The 17,501-nt window shown below is 39.0% G+C and overlaps 1 protein-coding gene across 5 annotated transcripts; it reads left to right on the forward strand.

The window, feature by feature from the left end:
• The first annotated feature begins 2,410 nt into the window (after positions 1-2,410).
• On the forward strand, positions 2,411-12,973 carry csf2rb (colony stimulating factor 2 receptor subunit beta). 5 transcript variants are annotated; one of them, XM_035996812.1, is made up of 17 exons: positions 2,421-2,500; positions 3,085-3,242; positions 4,239-4,321; positions 4,567-4,674; positions 5,715-5,832; positions 6,140-6,321; positions 6,466-6,620; positions 7,136-7,280; positions 7,581-7,713; positions 7,802-7,956; positions 8,910-9,043; positions 9,157-9,331; positions 10,153-10,249; positions 10,508-10,574; positions 10,710-10,789; positions 10,955-11,117; positions 11,597-12,973. In XM_035996812.1, the coding sequence occupies exons 4-17, from the start codon at positions 4,569-4,571 to the stop codon at positions 12,029-12,031; spliced, it is 2,145 nt and encodes a 714-aa protein (XP_035852705.1). In that variant the 5' UTR covers positions 2,421-2,500; positions 3,085-3,242; positions 4,239-4,321; positions 4,567-4,568; the 3' UTR covers positions 12,032-12,973. The 5 variants fall into 5 exon arrangements, with proteins under 5 accessions (XP_031176527.1, XP_031176524.1, XP_031176528.1 ...); XM_031320667.2 differs by lacking the exon at positions 3,085-3,242 and having other exon boundaries at positions 2,411-2,500; XM_031320664.2 differs by lacking the exons at positions 3,085-3,242; positions 4,239-4,321 and having other exon boundaries at positions 2,411-2,500; positions 4,509-4,674.
• Positions 12,974-17,501: the final 4,528 nt, after the last annotated feature.

Genomic DNA, 17,501 nt, shown 5'->3' on the forward strand with positions numbered 1-17,501 from the left:
CACTGGTTCACAAGTCAAAGCATTTTTTTTATTGAGAGTTTGTTGTAGCAACCAACGTAATAATAACTTAGATTAATATAGCGTGTTTCATGAAACCCATGGACGCTTTACACAAGTAAAGTTACAGGGGGGCAAGGGAAAAGAAAATAGTAGGCCAACGCACAAACTAAAAGGAATACGTCCACGCTAAATAGAAGGGGGACGTCATTTAATGTTGGCTACTGACGTACAACCACATTGTGCATTGTAAAGTTATTTTATGAATGAAATAGACATATCACATACCTGAGGGCCAATTTGGGGGGGGTTAAATCATTTACAATCCCGTAATTGTCTCTGTTAAAAGCCTGACTTTCACTTTACCTTTTAGCTTTTAGTTGCTCTTCATTTAATTTCCTTTTTTTCCGTGATGGACCTGCCCCAGTGTCACTGTAACCGTCAGTGTAACTACAACAGATAACTTCTAAAATAACATTAAAATACAATTAGGTCTATATAAAGAAATCTCCTGCTTCCTTTTACCTGGCTCCGCTGACATACGCTAACACTTCGGTGAAACAAAAAAATCTGTGACCTGTGTGACTATAGCGCCGTCTACCTGCTGCCAATCATTCTGTGACTTTGCAAGAAAAATCCGCCTTACTAAAAACTATATAAAAATAGCGTTCTTTTCACTGTTAGTCTTGTTTGTTGTTACAGGTCATTTAAGACCATTGTATGAAAAATGACAGCTTTAGAAACAAGTTACATAGTCACTTTAAAGCTTTAGTGAGGAACTTTTTGATATTAATGAACGTCTGTTACATTCAAGCCATTTCCAAATGAGTTGATACAAAGCCAATTAAGACTATCAGCTCCACAAACATCTCTCTGTATTTCTCAGTATGGCTATGTTCAGAAGATGGTGTCGTCTTTCGCGCGCAGAAAATCAAGTGAAGATAATTACCTCTTCTACAGAATCCATCTTTTTTTTTTTTATCCTCCGTGTCTACCAGCAACTGCATGGAGGAGGGGTGGGGATGGTGCGCTTACACAGAAGGCTTGTATCATGTGGATGTGACAACAGTTTTGTTGTCATTACTTAGAATTCCTCATGGGGGCGACAGAAACTACGCACTATAGCTTTAAACATGCAAAGAAACATAACAAATACAAAACATTAGGTTACTTATCACTACTAAAGAAATAATTTGTTCATTTAACTATTGATTGTTGTCCATTATGACAGCATAACTCTAAGAATAATGTATTAAGTACATTTGTTAAAACAGAAAGGAAACATACAAACATTGTACGTTTTCAATGTATTGCACTGCGTGGAAAGTTTCACTCGGGAGACAGAGATTATGATTTCCAATCTGTGTACTATACGCCACTGAAAACTACAGTATGTCACTGCCCAGAGGCCATCAGTCCCCCCCCTCCCCACCCCGGGGTCTCCGTTATGGTACAACAATAAATGTAGATCAACATGAACACTAAATCAACCGTACAAAACTAAAACCCAGGTAACATAAATGCATACCCAAAACATTAACAGAACATTAAAAAACACTCTTTAACTGGGACAGAAACTGTCCAGAACATGTATATTTTTTCCCATGAGCCCTTGTATTGCTTCAGCACAGAACAGTTCAAATGACCCCGCCCCTCCCATACAGAAACGTAACATCCTTAGTTATCTCTGCTTAACATGATCTGTGCACTGCATACATAAGCTGATTTTTACAAACAACTAATGTGGTTTAGTAATATATATGTTTTTTAACAAAACATGAAAGAATAAGTAGTGACCACTGACAAGTTTAATTACAACTAAATCTGGGTATACAGTGTACTTCATGACCGTCATTCCCTGGCTGCAACCACAACGGCCGGTACAAATGCGCAAAGAGCACAGATGCGAAAACGCAGAAACGCTGACCAATCAGAGCAGACTGGGTTTTTTCGGGATGGGGGCTTAAAGAGACAGGCGCTCCAACAGAGCATCTCAGACAGAAGGTGAATACAGGTGCAGCAGCAATGGGCAGTATGAGAAAAATAAAGTGTTTTTCGAACATTAACAGCATGTAAACATGTTTAAGTAGAAACACAAAATACAAGTATGAACTTAAAAAAATAGCATAACAGGTCCACTTTAAGTCTTTGGAATTGCAGTTCTTTCTCCTGCTAAATAATTCCAAAATATTCTCATCATATACATGTATTTTTGCACTTTGTAGTCTTTAGGATGACCCCAACATAGGTTATGTTGGCGTCATAGCAGCTGGTTGTCCAAAATAATTTGAGTTTTTGCAATCAATTACAAGAGCAAATTAAAACAGCTGATCATGCAAAGAAGGAAAATGGCATTAAGTGTCACAGTGGACAGAGAAGGGAAACTAGTCACAGAGGAAACTCCCACAGAGTTCTCGACATTGTTCAAGAGGAGCCGGCTGACAAGAAGGCGGCAACAGTGACAGACAGACAGACAGAGGAAATCCAGTCTTCATTATGTGAAGTAAGATCATTTACTGGACACAAATGTTAAAATGTTAAAATGTTAAAAAGTTTTTAAAGTTTTTAAAGTTTTTGTCATATTGCTCACATTTAGACTTTAAATTAATGTTTGATTTCACAGCTGGAAATTGCCTGTATGCTGTAAATATCACTGTATAAAAGTAGTTCATGTGTATTGATATTCAGCTCTAATTTGCCATCATGGTATCGGGACACGATAATTAATGTGAAAGGATAGGTTAGGTGAGTAAGTCAAAGCTCTTCATTACAGCTGATGATAAAATGTGTTGAGTGGATGAGTGACGACATGTCGACATCCTGTGATTCAGACATGACTTGAATTACAGTGAATTTTCACAACGAATTTTGTAACACAGTGACACTGGAAGAAATTTAGCTATTTTGCGTGTAAAAGCTGATCATATCATTCAAAAACCAAAGTCAGCGTACAATTTTGTAATTTTGTAATAGCATATTTCATCATGTCTACTCAAATGATTTATGCATATTGTCATTTGCCTACGTATGCAGGTTTTCCATCGGCTTGCATTTGGGTTAATTTCAGTTTGCCTTTGATTTCAACAGGCTGATAGTTTTTCATGTCAGCGTCGCTGTCAGACCTGCTGCTGTGCGACCTACTGCACCACATTTTTGGGTTTCAAAGTCAGTGTTGGATTTCCACATTCTCCTGGAGGGGCTTTCCCCCAAAGCTGCTACTGTAAAGAGCAGCTAGAAAGGCAGAAGTGAGGGAGTCTGTTATGCCTGACAGACCTTTACAAATCCCCCTTTTTTTATCTTTGGGCTGAAATGATCACATCCCTCTTTCATTCTTCTTCATTTTCTTAACTGTGTTGTCTTTTCATGTTATTTCTCCTTTCTTTAATTGCATATTTCTTGCTTTATTTGAAGATATTCTTACTTAAAAGGTTCTACACACACTAAGATTTTGTGTTCAATGTATTTATTATTTGTGTCACTTGGGATCTAATCAACATTGAAAATACTTAGAAATCTTTGTAAGATAATGATTTTGTATTAGAAAGCTATTTAATAGAAAAATGATTGCTGGCAAATAAATAAGGAACTAAACATGTCAGTTAATGTGTATGCAACATTTCTTAAAATACTTTTCGTATTCAGTTTATAGTTATAATCAATAACCATTCAGAATGAATGGAAGAGAAGCTGTGCTTAAGGGCACAGCTAATGGGGATCCTATAATAAACTAAACTTAATATTATGATTATTAGAACCCGATAAAGAATCTTAATGGATTTTTTTATTTTTTATTTTAGGGTGCAGGATGGATTTACATTTTGAAACCACACAGTTACTTTAAATAAGTGGGCCACTTACAGGTGCTTTTGGGTACAGATAATCAAATGTTAAAGAAAAATAAAAAATAAAACAATAATCTAAAATATGAATACATTGGACACTAACAACTAAATGGAAACAGAATTTGTATCATACTATTTTAAAAACAAATTTTAAAAAGACTATCAGTCGAGGACAAAATATTTAATTCTAAAATCATGTAGTAGTCCATGAAATTTGGGCAAAACTGAGAGAATGTTTTCATAGTACTGTGTCTGCTATGTTGTATCAGCACTTTACAAGATTTACAAGTCTCCGTTAACTGCCTTTTGTAACTGATTCTGGTCAGTTTGAGGATCACTCTGTCGCCCAAAAATTAAAAAAGGCCCAGTGAGAGCATTTGTATTTTTTTTTCCTATCAGGACCTATCACATGTGATAGAAATAGATAAGAGGCAGGCGGATGTGTGGTGATATATCATAACAAGCAGACTCTTAAAGCGGAAGTGAGTACTGGTAGTGTGGTCATGAGTCATTTCTTCATTATTTCTAGTAAATGAACTCTCTCTCTCTCTCTCTCTCTCTCTCTCTCTCTCTGTCTCTCTCTCGCTCTCTCTATCTCTTTCACTTTATCTGTATATGCCCGACCTCTTATCTTATCTACAGACTTTGGGATGATATGAAAACACACAGTACCTTTTACAGAGACCGGCTCAGAAAAAAAAGGGGCTCCTACCTGGTGTGTCCCCAGGAATGATGCCTCTCTTCTGGGTTGTGCTTTGGTCAACGCTCCCTCCTCTGGCTCTCTTCTGTGATCCAGACTGTTGTACCGTCCACGAGAGCAGCAGCTTACAGAACGGTAAGTCTCCGCAGTATTCACCTGGCACAATCGGGATTGTTCAGGAATTCATTGTTGAAAATGTTTCAGTCTGAATATTTCAGATTATCAATTGGATAACTGCTCAGCTAAATATGTATATTCTGGGATGTGTTTTGTACTGTTTGTGTGATAGGATAGGATAAGATAGACTTTATTAATCCCACACTGGGAAAATTCCTGTGCTACAACAGCTCAAAGAAATAAATTTACACACATCAGAATAACACAAATACACATTAAGTAGACATAGGAGAAAAAATATACATAAAGTATAGGAAATGGAAAAATAGAATATCATTAGTTATAATAATAATAGTAATAAAACAACCGTATTTACACAATAAACAACCTTATATAAACAGACAGTAAAACACAGATATACAGATGAGTAAGGTGCGGATGAATAGAGATGACATATTGCACAGTTGGAGGTAGCAAAGAATGATACATCATATATATAAATAAAGATATACAAATATAAGGGATGGTTACAAGTTACAATCAACCACTGATTGTAACTAAGTACTTCTACTCCACCACAAGTCAGAGGGAAATATTGTACTTTTTTTACTACACTACCTTCATCCGACAGATAGTTAAATTGCAGATATGCAAATAATAATGATTCTCCAAACATGTTATCAACCTCTAAAATTTGATCAATTGTTCAGTGAAAAAAGTCTTTAAAGTTTTCTTTTCTTATGAAAATTGAAAAAGTGTGTTGAAGTAATTTTTAAACCTGTTTTCATTGCAAATCAATTTGTTCATCACACATTAATCATATAATATACAAATGCTTCTATACTTTTACTTGAGTAAGATTTTGAATGCAGGACTTGTTCTTGTAATTGAGTAATTTTTTTATAATGTTGTATAACTACTTATACTTAGGTAAAGACTCTCACAATTTGTCAACCACTGGTTACAGTATAAATCCCACACAAAACAATAGAAATTAAGAGTCATTTAGCACAGTAATTGTCCAATTACCTGAAAACATCACATCTTCCTCCCTACAGTGTCTCCACTGCTGAAATCCTTACAGTGCCATAACGATTACGAGTCCTATGTCTACTGCAAGTGGAGGGAACATGAAAACATTAAACTGCAGCTCTGGTTCAAGACAAAAAACAACAGGTAAGGACAAGAGCAGGAGGAACAAAGAGGATGTTTAGCTACGAGGTAGGGTGTGGCTGTTTGTAGAACAGGGGCGTCGGACTGGGGGGCAAAAGGGGACTGAGTACCCAAGCCCCTCATGTGAGGAGGGCCCAAAAAGATGCTAGAATGAATACCTGTGGATGCGGGGTGGGGCCCATAGAAAATGCCTTTCTACAGAGCCCAGAATTTTGTGCTACGCCCCTGTTGTAGAGACATAGAATATAATGTAGGATTATGGGGGATATGTAAATGTCTGTCCCACGGCTCTGTGTCCGTGTCGTTGCAGGGAGCAGTGTATGCCTCACGGTGCTGAAGTACAAAATGCAAGTGAGCACAGGACTGTCCATTGTCGATATGAAACCCGTGCATTTTCCATTGGCATCAAACACACTGGCTTCTTCCTCAAGAACAAGACACTCAGCCTCTGCCCATCTGTCCCACACAAGCCTCTGGATCTTTCTCAGCACTGTGAGTTTATCTGTTAACCATAACTGTCACTTGTACTGTGAAGATAATACTGGAAATAAATTGTGCTTATGAGTACAATTTAATACTTAAATACTAATCATTTGTATAACTTTAACTGTTGCCTCTGTTTTTTGTGTTGTACAGTGAGAGCACGTCCACCAGTGAACCTGTCCACACATGATGGAGGTGATGGAGGCAGATGGCTCAGTTGGTCCAGCCCCTATGCCACCTCCCCCTCCCTTAACAAAAACCTCACATATCAGCTCAGCTTTAAGACAGACAGACAGGACAACTGGACGGTTAGCATCAAACATACTGTACAATAGCTAACGTTACTCCGCCAACAGCTTTTGACCACAAGACTCTAGTGGGAAACACGGAGTGGGTTTCTAACGTTTTTTAGAATGGCATGGCAAGTTCTGAAATATTCTGCTTTATATTTATTATTGATAACAAAGAAAGAAGAAACATGTATAATAGCACACATTTCAGGGGTCTACAGCCATGCTAGCAGCTCTGTGAGGCTGTAGTTCGACACAAAGCTTTAGCTAAATGCTAACATCAGCATGCTAATACGCTCACAATGATAATGCTAACATGCTGATGTTTAGCAGGTGTAATATTTACCATGTTCACCATGTCAGTTAGCATGAAAACATGTTTGGCTAAAAACAATAACGGTATTTTTGACTTTTAGCTAGCTGCTAATCCTAATTCTTTTCATCCCCACAAACTGAAGCAGAAACAAAAAAGTAGCCTACTGTACTTTTGACATTGACTCAAACTCACACATCTCTTTTCGTTCTGTCCACAGTCTGAGGACGTCACAAACACCAGTATGAAACTGGAGAAGCCATTGTTGCTTCCGGGTCGCAGGTATGAAGCCAGGGTGAGGGCCCGGGCCAGTGTGGGTCAGTGGAGCGACTGGAGTCCCGTGGTGACCTGGCACACTGAAGAAGGCAAGTCAAAGAGAGCATTCAGCATTGTTTAAAATTTAAATCTAATCTATTAACAAAATTGTGAATCATTTTCTGTATGTGTACAAATTACCTTCAACGCTGACAATTCTAAGTAAAACAATTTGGCTCAGATATTTCATGTAGGCTACCACATTACCCCACAATGGTCTTTTCTTCTAATACAGAACATGCTCCGTATCTCTTTTCCTCACATTTCTAATCTTCTCCCTCTGTCAATTTCCATGGGAAAAGTGAAATTTTGCAGCTGTTGTTATTATCTCTTTGTCTCTCTGGCTCTAGACACTGGGCAGTTTCCCAGTTTGCACTGTGTGCTGGATGGAGAGAAGGAGGTGATGTGTAGCTGGGAGGTGAGCAGAGAGGTGGATCTCTTCATTACCTATGAGCTGGCATGTCGACCCAACCAGACTGCACCGTAAGTCAACTATACCACCTGGATGAGGCTGAAAAAAAGCATCCAGGTATATTCTTTTCAACCCTCTCCTTATAATCCCTGCCTTCAGGTCTAAGAGATGCTGTGGGAACCCAAAAATCAGCTCTGACCTCAGCAGGGCAGTGATGAGGTACAGCTGCTCGCTGACTGACATAGAGCCTTCACATCTGCTGCTGGAGCTCCTACCAGCACACAATGCCAAGAGTTTTAAGGCCGACCAACACAGTGAGTGGACACGAGACAGAGGGCACGGCATTATAGGAGACATTGAGAGTGTTGGGGGTGTGTGTGTGTGTGTGTGTGTGTGTGTGTGTGTGGGGCTATCTCAGCGCTATCACTCTGAGTGGAGCGATAACTAGGAGAGATAACGTGTCCAAATTAAAAGCACACAATGGGGCGATAAATCTGCAGGGAGCTTTGCAGTCAGAGCAACTGTGATGTGAATGTGTGTCCCCACCTAGTGTTTGAAGGGCACTACTGCATCCCCTTCTGCTTATAACCAGGCAATAAGATACAATCAGATAACATGGTTTTGGTTTAGTTTTGTTGTCATAAAACAACTTAAACACACTTGTCCAAATATTCACCAAAAAAAATAAAAAAAAAAAATAGACAAAGACTCTTTCCATTTACTAAAAAACAAAACGCCTGTTTTTAAAAACTCTGATAGATTCAAAGTATCATCTGGTAAACTGTTCCAAATGATAGCCTCCCCACACTGAAACGATTTAGATCCAAAAGAGCCATATGTGTTTTGATCAAATTTGCGCCTATACCCAGTATTATACCCATACTTTATACCCCATGCTGGTCTATAGTAAGCTCAAACTGAATAGACTAGTGTCTGACAATTTTGGCATTTATACACTTGCTGGACTCTCTCAACAATTTTAATTATTTCAAATGTCCTATACATAAATGGGTTGTTTTTTTGGAATAAGAAGTGTACATATCATCTTATTTTATACAATCTTTAAGTTGTTGCGTTTCAATGTAAGACCATTAAAGTAGAAATGACTTACATTTTCTTGTAACTAACATTTGGAAACATTATTTTCTATGCAATTAGAGATTAGATTTGGAGACATTTTTTTGGAACCACAGAGTTACTAGAAAGACCCATATCCTAAATAAGATAGGATGTTATTGGGGAAATGACAAACTCTCTTGTTGCGCAGTTCGTCCCAAGCCCCCGCAGCAGGTAAAAGTGAGGAAGAAAGACAGCAACTGGATGGTGGAATGGATGGAGCCAAACACAGCTTCAGAATTCAGACTGTATTATCAGGTCTGGTATTACAGGACACAGGATCAGGTGAGCTTTTATTAAAGTGTTTTCCTCCTGTCCAACTGTACGCCTACATTGCAATCCCTTTATACTAACCATGAAAACCCATTTAATGGATTCTATATGCATTCCTTTTTTAGGGATCTGCTGTCCTGCTGAACATTTCTGCGGGGTCCATGTCCCTGAGCATCCTGGATGCCTCTCTTGTCCCGTCCCAGCGCTACCAGGTCAGGGTCAGGTCGCTGGTTGTCCCTGCCCACTATAACGGAATTCCCTCTGAATGGACCGATCCTGTGGAGTGGACCTCACATGAGGGTATATACAGTAGTAGCATGCACACAAATATAGCCAATGCCAATACATTCCACATGATGTCAAACATACATAGTTCAGTTTAGTTTTTATTTATTTATCTCGAACAATCAACGCACTTTAAAAGAGAAAAAAATCAAACAAAACAAAGCTAAAACACCATATACATCATCATCATCATATACATCATATACAAATCAATCCGATTCCGTCAAAAAAACAAAAAAAGGATGAGTTCGAGAAGGAGCAGGCAGAAGCATAATGCTTATAAAGTCCTGCCCCTACTTTACAATATCATATTATTACAGGAAAAACAAAAACAAATAGCTATGCATATACAGCATACAAAAATTATAAGTCATACAATAACGTACAATAATACAACAACATACAACTATACACTGTGTGTACATTCCCATTAATGCAGGTCCCCTTTCTGTAATGGTCAAGTAATGTTTTCTTGAATCTATTTTTGAACTGTGTAAAATTTCATTGTTTAGTCCATTCCACAAGGTCACCCGTACAAACTGAAATACACATGCTTTTAAGAGTAGTTAGTAAAAGAGGTTGTTTAAACATAAATGTACCTCTTAAATCTCAAATAATATCCCCCTTCTTTATCCTTAAACATTGTTCCTATGATACAGAAACAGATGTCACTAATTCTTGTGGGAATTACTTTCTATCCTTTAATTGTGTTTTTATTTTTTAGTGTCCGGGTAATTCAAATGTAAACGACGTGGGCCAAAAACAATCATCGCAATACATATCATGACTGATCATCATCATTATCATCATTAATTCTGTTTTCTGTCCCCTGACAGCCACCTGGTCCCTAACAACCCAGATCTATTTCATAATCAGTGTGTTTGTGGCCGCAGTCTTCCTCACACTCTACTGCACCATTCCAGCTTGTCAAAGGTACTTTATTTACGTAACACTGCATTTGTGCTTCCTCCTTAACACTTCCTGTCAAAAACATTGAAATATAAAGTTTAAATACTAATACCACATTACTTTGCACCGCTACGTACAGATGTTGCCATTATAGAAATGTATTGCTTTGTAATGAAATAAACACATTAAACAGGCTGTACCTACATGCCAAAGAAGGTGTTGTGAATTACAGGATGTTTCATCTTTAATAAAACTCTATTTTTTTATATTTTGAACAAACAGGAGGGCAGTTCTGTGGGTGGACTCAGTTCCGTCTCCTGGCAAAAGCAAAATCCTGTCTGAGTTCAAGGTGAGACTGAATAATTCCACAGTTTGATTGAATTATTTCAATTTCTGGTGTGTCAAGAAAGCATTCTGCACATGTGTGTGTTTGTCTGATTGTAGTTTGTAATGTGTAAACCCTGATGTACTTTTTGTGATCCAGTCTGTCAGCAGCGGGACTCTCATGCAGAATGAGAGCACGACCATCTGCAAAGTGCTGCATTTGGACAAAGTGTCAACATGGTAATGCGTTTCACACTCGACATTACCAGACAGATGATGATAACAAATTGTCCTATCATGAAAGAAAAGATGGAGAATGTGTGGAATACAGACGTAATCATTCAGGCAAGACATGAAAGGATCAATTACTAGCAATTCTCTGCTCTCTCTCTCTCTCTCCTGCAGCTCTTCAAACGCTTTGCTGTGGCCAACCAAGGACGCTGAAAATAATTATCTGGAGCAGAACGAGGGCTGCTGGAAGTGTGATAGCCCGCTCTGCCCTGCTCAGAAGGTTAAAAGCACTGACACGTCCTCCATGAGCTTCAGCGGGCCGTACATCTTCTGTCAGGTCAGTTACTCCCAACCAGTTTCAATTGTGAGGTATCCAGAATTTCTCAAGCACTCAAATGCAAATTATAAACTATTTCTTTAATTGAAATGATGTCAGATAAAATGCTATATTATGACTTGAGTGCTAGGGAAGTATGGTGAGAACAAAAACAATTCAGAAGAGCACATACTGATCTAAAAAAAAATTATCATGGGATAAATGGTATGCATTTGTGGGTGGGGGAGGAAGGGTGGGGGGGTTGTGTCTATATGTGTCTACATGTGTGTCCTGCTATGAATGCTTTGTTTTTTGTAAGTAAGTTCTAGCAACTTAGTTGGCATGGCAAAAAAGTATTCAATTTTGAATCTTAAGTCTACTGTATATCAGTTTATAGATTAGCAAATGACAATCAGCAAGCTAAGATTGTCAAAGAAATAGTATTCATTAGTTTGCAGCAATGAAGTGTCACACTGAACACCATTGTTCCTTTCTGACAGTCATCGGAGCCAAGCTGCAAGTCAGCGGATGTCAAATGTGAAGACAAGGAGAAAGAACAAGAAACCCCATCGGATTCCTCAGCATCTCCTTCCCCCGTGAATATCAGCCTTTACGGGGAAGGTTATGTGTGTCTGCCCAACCGCAGTGTCTCCAGGTCCACACAGGATCTCATATCTCACAGCGACGCCAACACAAACACGCACAGGCACAACAGCGCCGAGCAAGACCAACAGTGTCCCGATAAGATGGACGGCCAGCCAGGCCTCAGCGAGCCCGCCGGACTTTTCACTCCCTGGCCTCAAGGGAGCACCGCACAGCCCTCTGGGTACTGCCACCTCCCCGCAGCTTTCATGAGAGCGTCACAGCATGACCTGCAGCATACAAGGGAAGAGCACATCAAGGAGGACCTTATAAGGCTTTCTCAGCAGATATAATAATTATTTAACAATAATAATCAGTGATTTCTTGTTTTTTTTTTATAAACTTTCGACTTTATGTTAAGCTACATCTGCTTCCATTTGGAAAAGATGCAATCGTGTGTAATAATAAATAGGTTTTGACACATTTGAAAGGACCCATTTTGCTTGGTTCTATGTCTTATCAGACCAACATCAGGTTGGATGTCTGACCAATGGAGGGCAGTAGTGAGCTGAGCCTGTGAGGGCAAGTAAATCTAAGGGATGGACTTCAGTATGGCAAACAAAATAATTCTGTCTTTTTGGAAACTTCCTCACACATTCCAGGGTGGAATGAAATAACAAGAGCACCTTGAAATCTTATATAATATAAATCAACAGCTCTGCTTGATTGTTATATTCTATGCTTAGAGAGATTCTCAGAAAAGTAATTATTTACTTCCATGTATATATTTCCAAGCATGTAAAGGCGTTAACACACATAATGTACATGTCTAAGGACAGATTCTTAGGTGTGTAGAAATGTAGTTTTCATTACTTCCTTAAGGCTCTGTCTCTCTCACAAAAGAGGTAAAAAGCAGAACTATGTCAACTGCACTCATGGGAAAAATGTGTAATTTGTATTGACTGGCATGTTCGCTGCGGTCATGTATGCATGTTTGCACAAAGGTGTGAATTAGGACCTTGTTGTCAATGTTGAAGCCTATGTGTTGCTGAATGTATATACAGTATATACAGTATGCTATCTACATGCTGATGTGCTAATACTGCTATGTTTCTTGGCACTGTTATTGTTTGGAAGTTTTTACTTAGGTACTACAGAGACGTTTGCAATGAAATAACAAGCTAGTGAAAATACTGTATTGTCGAAGCTACCTTTAAGGGCCACCTTCTTGCAGTTATAAAATAATGTAAGTTTGCTGCACTTTTGTATTGTGATCATTTAAACTTGTAAAATGTACTGTGTGTGTGTGTTTTTTTTAATGGCTTACACACTCATCCCCACAAACATTTAAAAGTTCTGGGTTTAAAGTTTTCAGGCTGGCTGGCAAACTGCGCAACATTCACTCAGTTGGCAGTTTATTAGGTACACCTAGCTAAAGCTAAGGTAGTCTGATACAACAGTCCTGCAATACATTCTACCTTCATGAAGATTGTATTGTTCCGTTTTTGTTGAAACTGTTTTAAAGAGGTGTTAATTCAACTTCACTGTCATTTTGGAGGATGTAGTTTGTGGTGCTGTTGAATTGTAATGCTCTATACATACAGGTTTTCTTTTAATTACTTTGCCCACTGAATCAATGAAGGTATACTGTCTGCTATTAATATGTATTCATATTATTCCACTTAAGATTAAAAGAAAACATGAGATATTAAAGCCTGTAGCAACTGACATGCTGAATAATGTAACAACTTCAAAATGTACACAAACATCTCTCCTAACTCCTAAAAGGGGAAATGACCACAGATGACAAAATAATATTCTAAGACTTCAGATGTGATATTTGTAGTATCAAATCTACAAATTAATATGTTTAAATATGCAAAATTGAAATCACATGAGTTAGTGTATAGATTTATTCCTGACTCGTTATATATTATACATACATACAAACATACAACATACGACCTGTGTGTCTTTATTTGTTACAGGTGTAACATTTTCAGGTTAGACGTAGTAATTTGGCAGCTGACTTCCAGATCAGAAGGTGGTTGTCACTGCGAATGCAGAACTGTGTATAGCTAGACCCTCTTTCTCTCACTCACATGCACACGCACACACACACATTCACATTGTACCTAATCTAATTTATTGCTCTGTTTATCTGCACATCTGTCTAGCCTGACAGGGCTGTGCGGAGTATTCAGGGTTGTGTGAGTGTGTGGCGTACATGCATGTTTGTAGGTTGCAATGCGGTATTGCTGTAACACATTTATATCATGAACATAATGTGCATAAGCGATGCACAATTCTTTCTTGTCTCTGTAGAGAGAACACAATGCTGGAATTCCAGGCATGTTGATATCGACTTCCTGTGTTTTTAGCACATCGCTAGGTACAACTTCCTGTCTGATGAGGCTGAGGAGCAGTCTGACACACACCGACTGAGTCATGATGCCCCTATGGCACTAACACACTCCTGTATTTGGCCAAGACCGTGACAATGGAAGGCAAGGGTAAGGTGATTTGATGCGTTTTCCCAGCATTCCTGGCTTTTTTTAAGATGGTCGGCCCCAGAAAACAGTCACATTCCTCACGGTCTCCGTCTGTCGGCTATTGTTCCCCTGGAAGGCGAGGATGCTGTGAGTGAGTGAGCGAGTGAGCGAGTGAGCGAGCGAGTGAGTAAGTGAGGGAGTGAGTGAGGGAGTGAGTGAGTGAGTGAGTGACAAATTCATAAAAGATAAAAGAAAAGGACAAAGGTGATGGAAAGGCCAGAGTAAGTGTTTATGTGCTTGATGACAGGGGTAGTTGTGTGGTCATCTGTGTACAGCATGTCCCTGTCCTTTTTAGTACATAAAAACAGGAAAATAAAAGCGCTGGAAGGTGTAGGGAGCGTGTGGCGCCACACGGATGCTTGTGTAACCTCCTGTTCAAGGGCCTGCTGTTTCCTCGCTACTGTACATCAGGGAATCCAGGTCATACCAAAACACAGACAGTTATGTCTTCATTTGTTTGTCAGGGCAGTATAGTGTAGTATAGTCGTTGTTGTTTACATACATTTTCCATTTGATTTTTTCTCCTCAAAACATCTGAAATATATGTCCTCATTAACCACAGATACCATAGATAGATGAGATACCATAGATACCATAGATGAGTAATCATAGAAAACCACATGCTCTGTAACACCAACTCATTAAAAACTACCACCATTCACAGCATGGAAGTTTAAAGGAGTTATGCTTTATGACCTTTTCACTATTTCCTGTGACTAAATTACTCTTTTGTTGATGGAGAAGACCTATAACAAGCACAGCATTGCTTTCTCATTGATGTTTAAAAATTTACAGTTTGACATTTAAAAAAAATGCCCTCCGATAAACGAGATAACAGAAAAGAAGAATAGAACTTAAACAGGCTTTTAATTAAGTAACGTTGAAGCTGCTCCTGTTCTGCATGGATGCACATTCCCAGAGGCCCACCACATGTTTCAGTGGCTGATTTCACACACACACACACACACACACACACACACACACACACACACACACAAACACACACACAAACTTGTTTCTAGAGACTTACCCTGACATTCACCATACCCTTACCCTGAAAATGAAAATAAGATGGGACCTTTAACCCCTTAACGCTGTTTGTTCCAAAAGGTGAGATGAGTCCCCACAATGTGACTGTGTGACTTATGTCCTTACAACATGAGTACTGTAAAGCAGGGTTGTCTGCAGATTTTCCCCACGACTTTTTAAGACCTTTTTAAGACCATTATGAATTAAATTTAAACAAATAAAATCCGTTTTATGTCTGTGGTACAACCCGAAAGAGACCAATAACACGAAAGCTGATTGGCTTCAAAATAAGTTGCATGTTGGTTTCATTTGTAGTCATAATACAGCAAATTATATTTGGACTAGCAAAAGAAAGAACTACAACACGACAGAATAAAGAAAAAATGAAGACCTGTTTAAAATTATTTAAGACCTAGAATACAATACTTTAGTGGATTTTAGACTTTTTAAGGCCTAAAATGTTGATTTTGAAATTTTAGACTTTTTAAGACCCAACGGAAACCCTGGTAAAGGCATCAGTATGCCCCACCAATGAAGCCCAACACAGTTTACATTATGTAACAGGCTTTGATTGAAACTAACTAATGATAATGGTTAGGTCATGGTTCATAATCAGTTTGGTCTTTGTTAAATTGATCGTCAGGTTCTGGTCTCGATGGGGTAATTATATTGTTCCAGTGGTTCTTTGCTGGTTAGGTAAAAGTGTTGTTGAGACCCAACAAGCCATATCGTCTTTTAAGGTCAATCAGTGAGCTATGGACCATCTTGTGTCTTTAGTCACAGTCTCTGGTTCCTCAGAGACCCCACCCCACACTGTCATGGTGGTTGACCCCTGTGTATGTTTGTCACAGTCAACAAGCCGACACGCACTTCTCTTTCCCGCTCCTGTTTGAAGCACGGGGGGGGGGGGTTAGGGAGCTGCTTGGACACCCGCGGAAAAACAGGCATCCCACCTCGATGCTGAATTTGGAGATGGTCTGCTGTTTAGAAGTAGTACGTCCGTGTGAGATGGACAGTAGGGCAGCTGGAAGTAATGCATGAGTTCCAGAATACACATTGAATTTCAGGAGTCACGTACAGGGGGATTTAGGGTGAGACGCAGATGCTTGAAGCTTTCTGCAAAAATGTCATTTGGCGCAGACATCAAACCTAGTGATTAATGCAAATTCCATCAAGTCAAGACCAAAAACGTGACTCTTTAAGCCCTAAATGTGTGAAGGCCACAATTACAACTGCGTACATGTAACTATGCCCCCTTAAATATGGTTTAAATCTGAGGACATGTATTGTGTGTGTCAAAGCCATTCCTCGTATGATTCCATTTAGACAACAGAATAGATTACTTCTTGACTAGATAATTAGCAGACAAAGCTGTGCAGCTGGCTGCTGAGTTGGGGAGTTTTTGCAGCCAAGAGTCAAGTGGGTAAATGTGAAAAACAAACCACAAAGAGAGTGTGTGCCAGAGTTCACCTACAGTACATCAACCCCCACTCTTTCTTTTCTCTCCTCCCTTTGTCAGATTGACAAACCTCATTGTGCATCACTGGGACTAACGTTCAATACAAGGCAGTGCTGAACGTCAAAATGAATTTCAGGAGTCAATATGATGTCTCTGGAGGCTGCAGATGCTCTGTGTAGACACAACATGCCAAACAGGCTTAGTAAATAAATCTACCAGGGTTCACAAGGTGGTATAAAGTCAGAGAGTTCATGATGTCATACAAAAGTAAGGTTTTGTCCTTCCTTTAAGAGTTTGGAGTTACAAAAGAACTGTTTTCTGCTTTATTTCAGACTGAAATATCTCAGCTATTGGATGAATTGCCATGAAATTTGGTACAGACATCCATGATGTTTAGAGGATGAACCCTAATGACGTTGGTGGATTTTAATTGGATGGATTTCCATGAAATTTGTCACAACCATTAATGTGCCCCACAGGATGAATTGTAATCACTTTGGTGATCCCTTCACTTCCTCTAGCACGGTCATCAAGTCATCATTTAAATTTGTTCAAATCTTTTGGGTAGATGCTAGATCGTAGGAGTGAACGACAACACAGGCATACTGCGTAGGCGTCAACACAGACGATTTAACCCTAACCCTGCTACAACGCGACATTGTAGTGAATAAATATGATGCCAAACGCAGCTATAATCTACTTTATAATTTTACACGTGACTCACTTTATAAGTAACGAGACGTAAACCTTACCCAAACCCTGTCTTCTCATCTAACCTTAGTC

This window comes from Sander lucioperca, chromosome 21 (genome assembly GCF_008315115.2).
Source record: "Sander lucioperca isolate FBNREF2018 chromosome 21, SLUC_FBN_1.2, whole genome shotgun sequence".
Taxonomy (NCBI): Eukaryota; Metazoa; Chordata; class Actinopteri; order Perciformes; family Percidae; genus Sander; species Sander lucioperca.

Coding starts and splice junctions, on each gene's coding strand:
- csf2rb (XM_031320667.2), top strand. CDS start 4,569: ATGATGCCTCTCTTCTGGGTTGTGCTTTGGTCAACGCTCCCTCCTCTG. Junction 9,332..10,152: donor GGAGTGGACCTCACATGAGG/GTATATACAGTA, acceptor GTCCCCTGACAG/CCACCTGGTCCCTAACAACC. Junction 10,790..10,954: donor TTGGACAAAGTGTCAACATG/GTAATGCGTTTC, acceptor TCTCTCCTGCAG/CTCTTCAAACGCTTTGCTGT.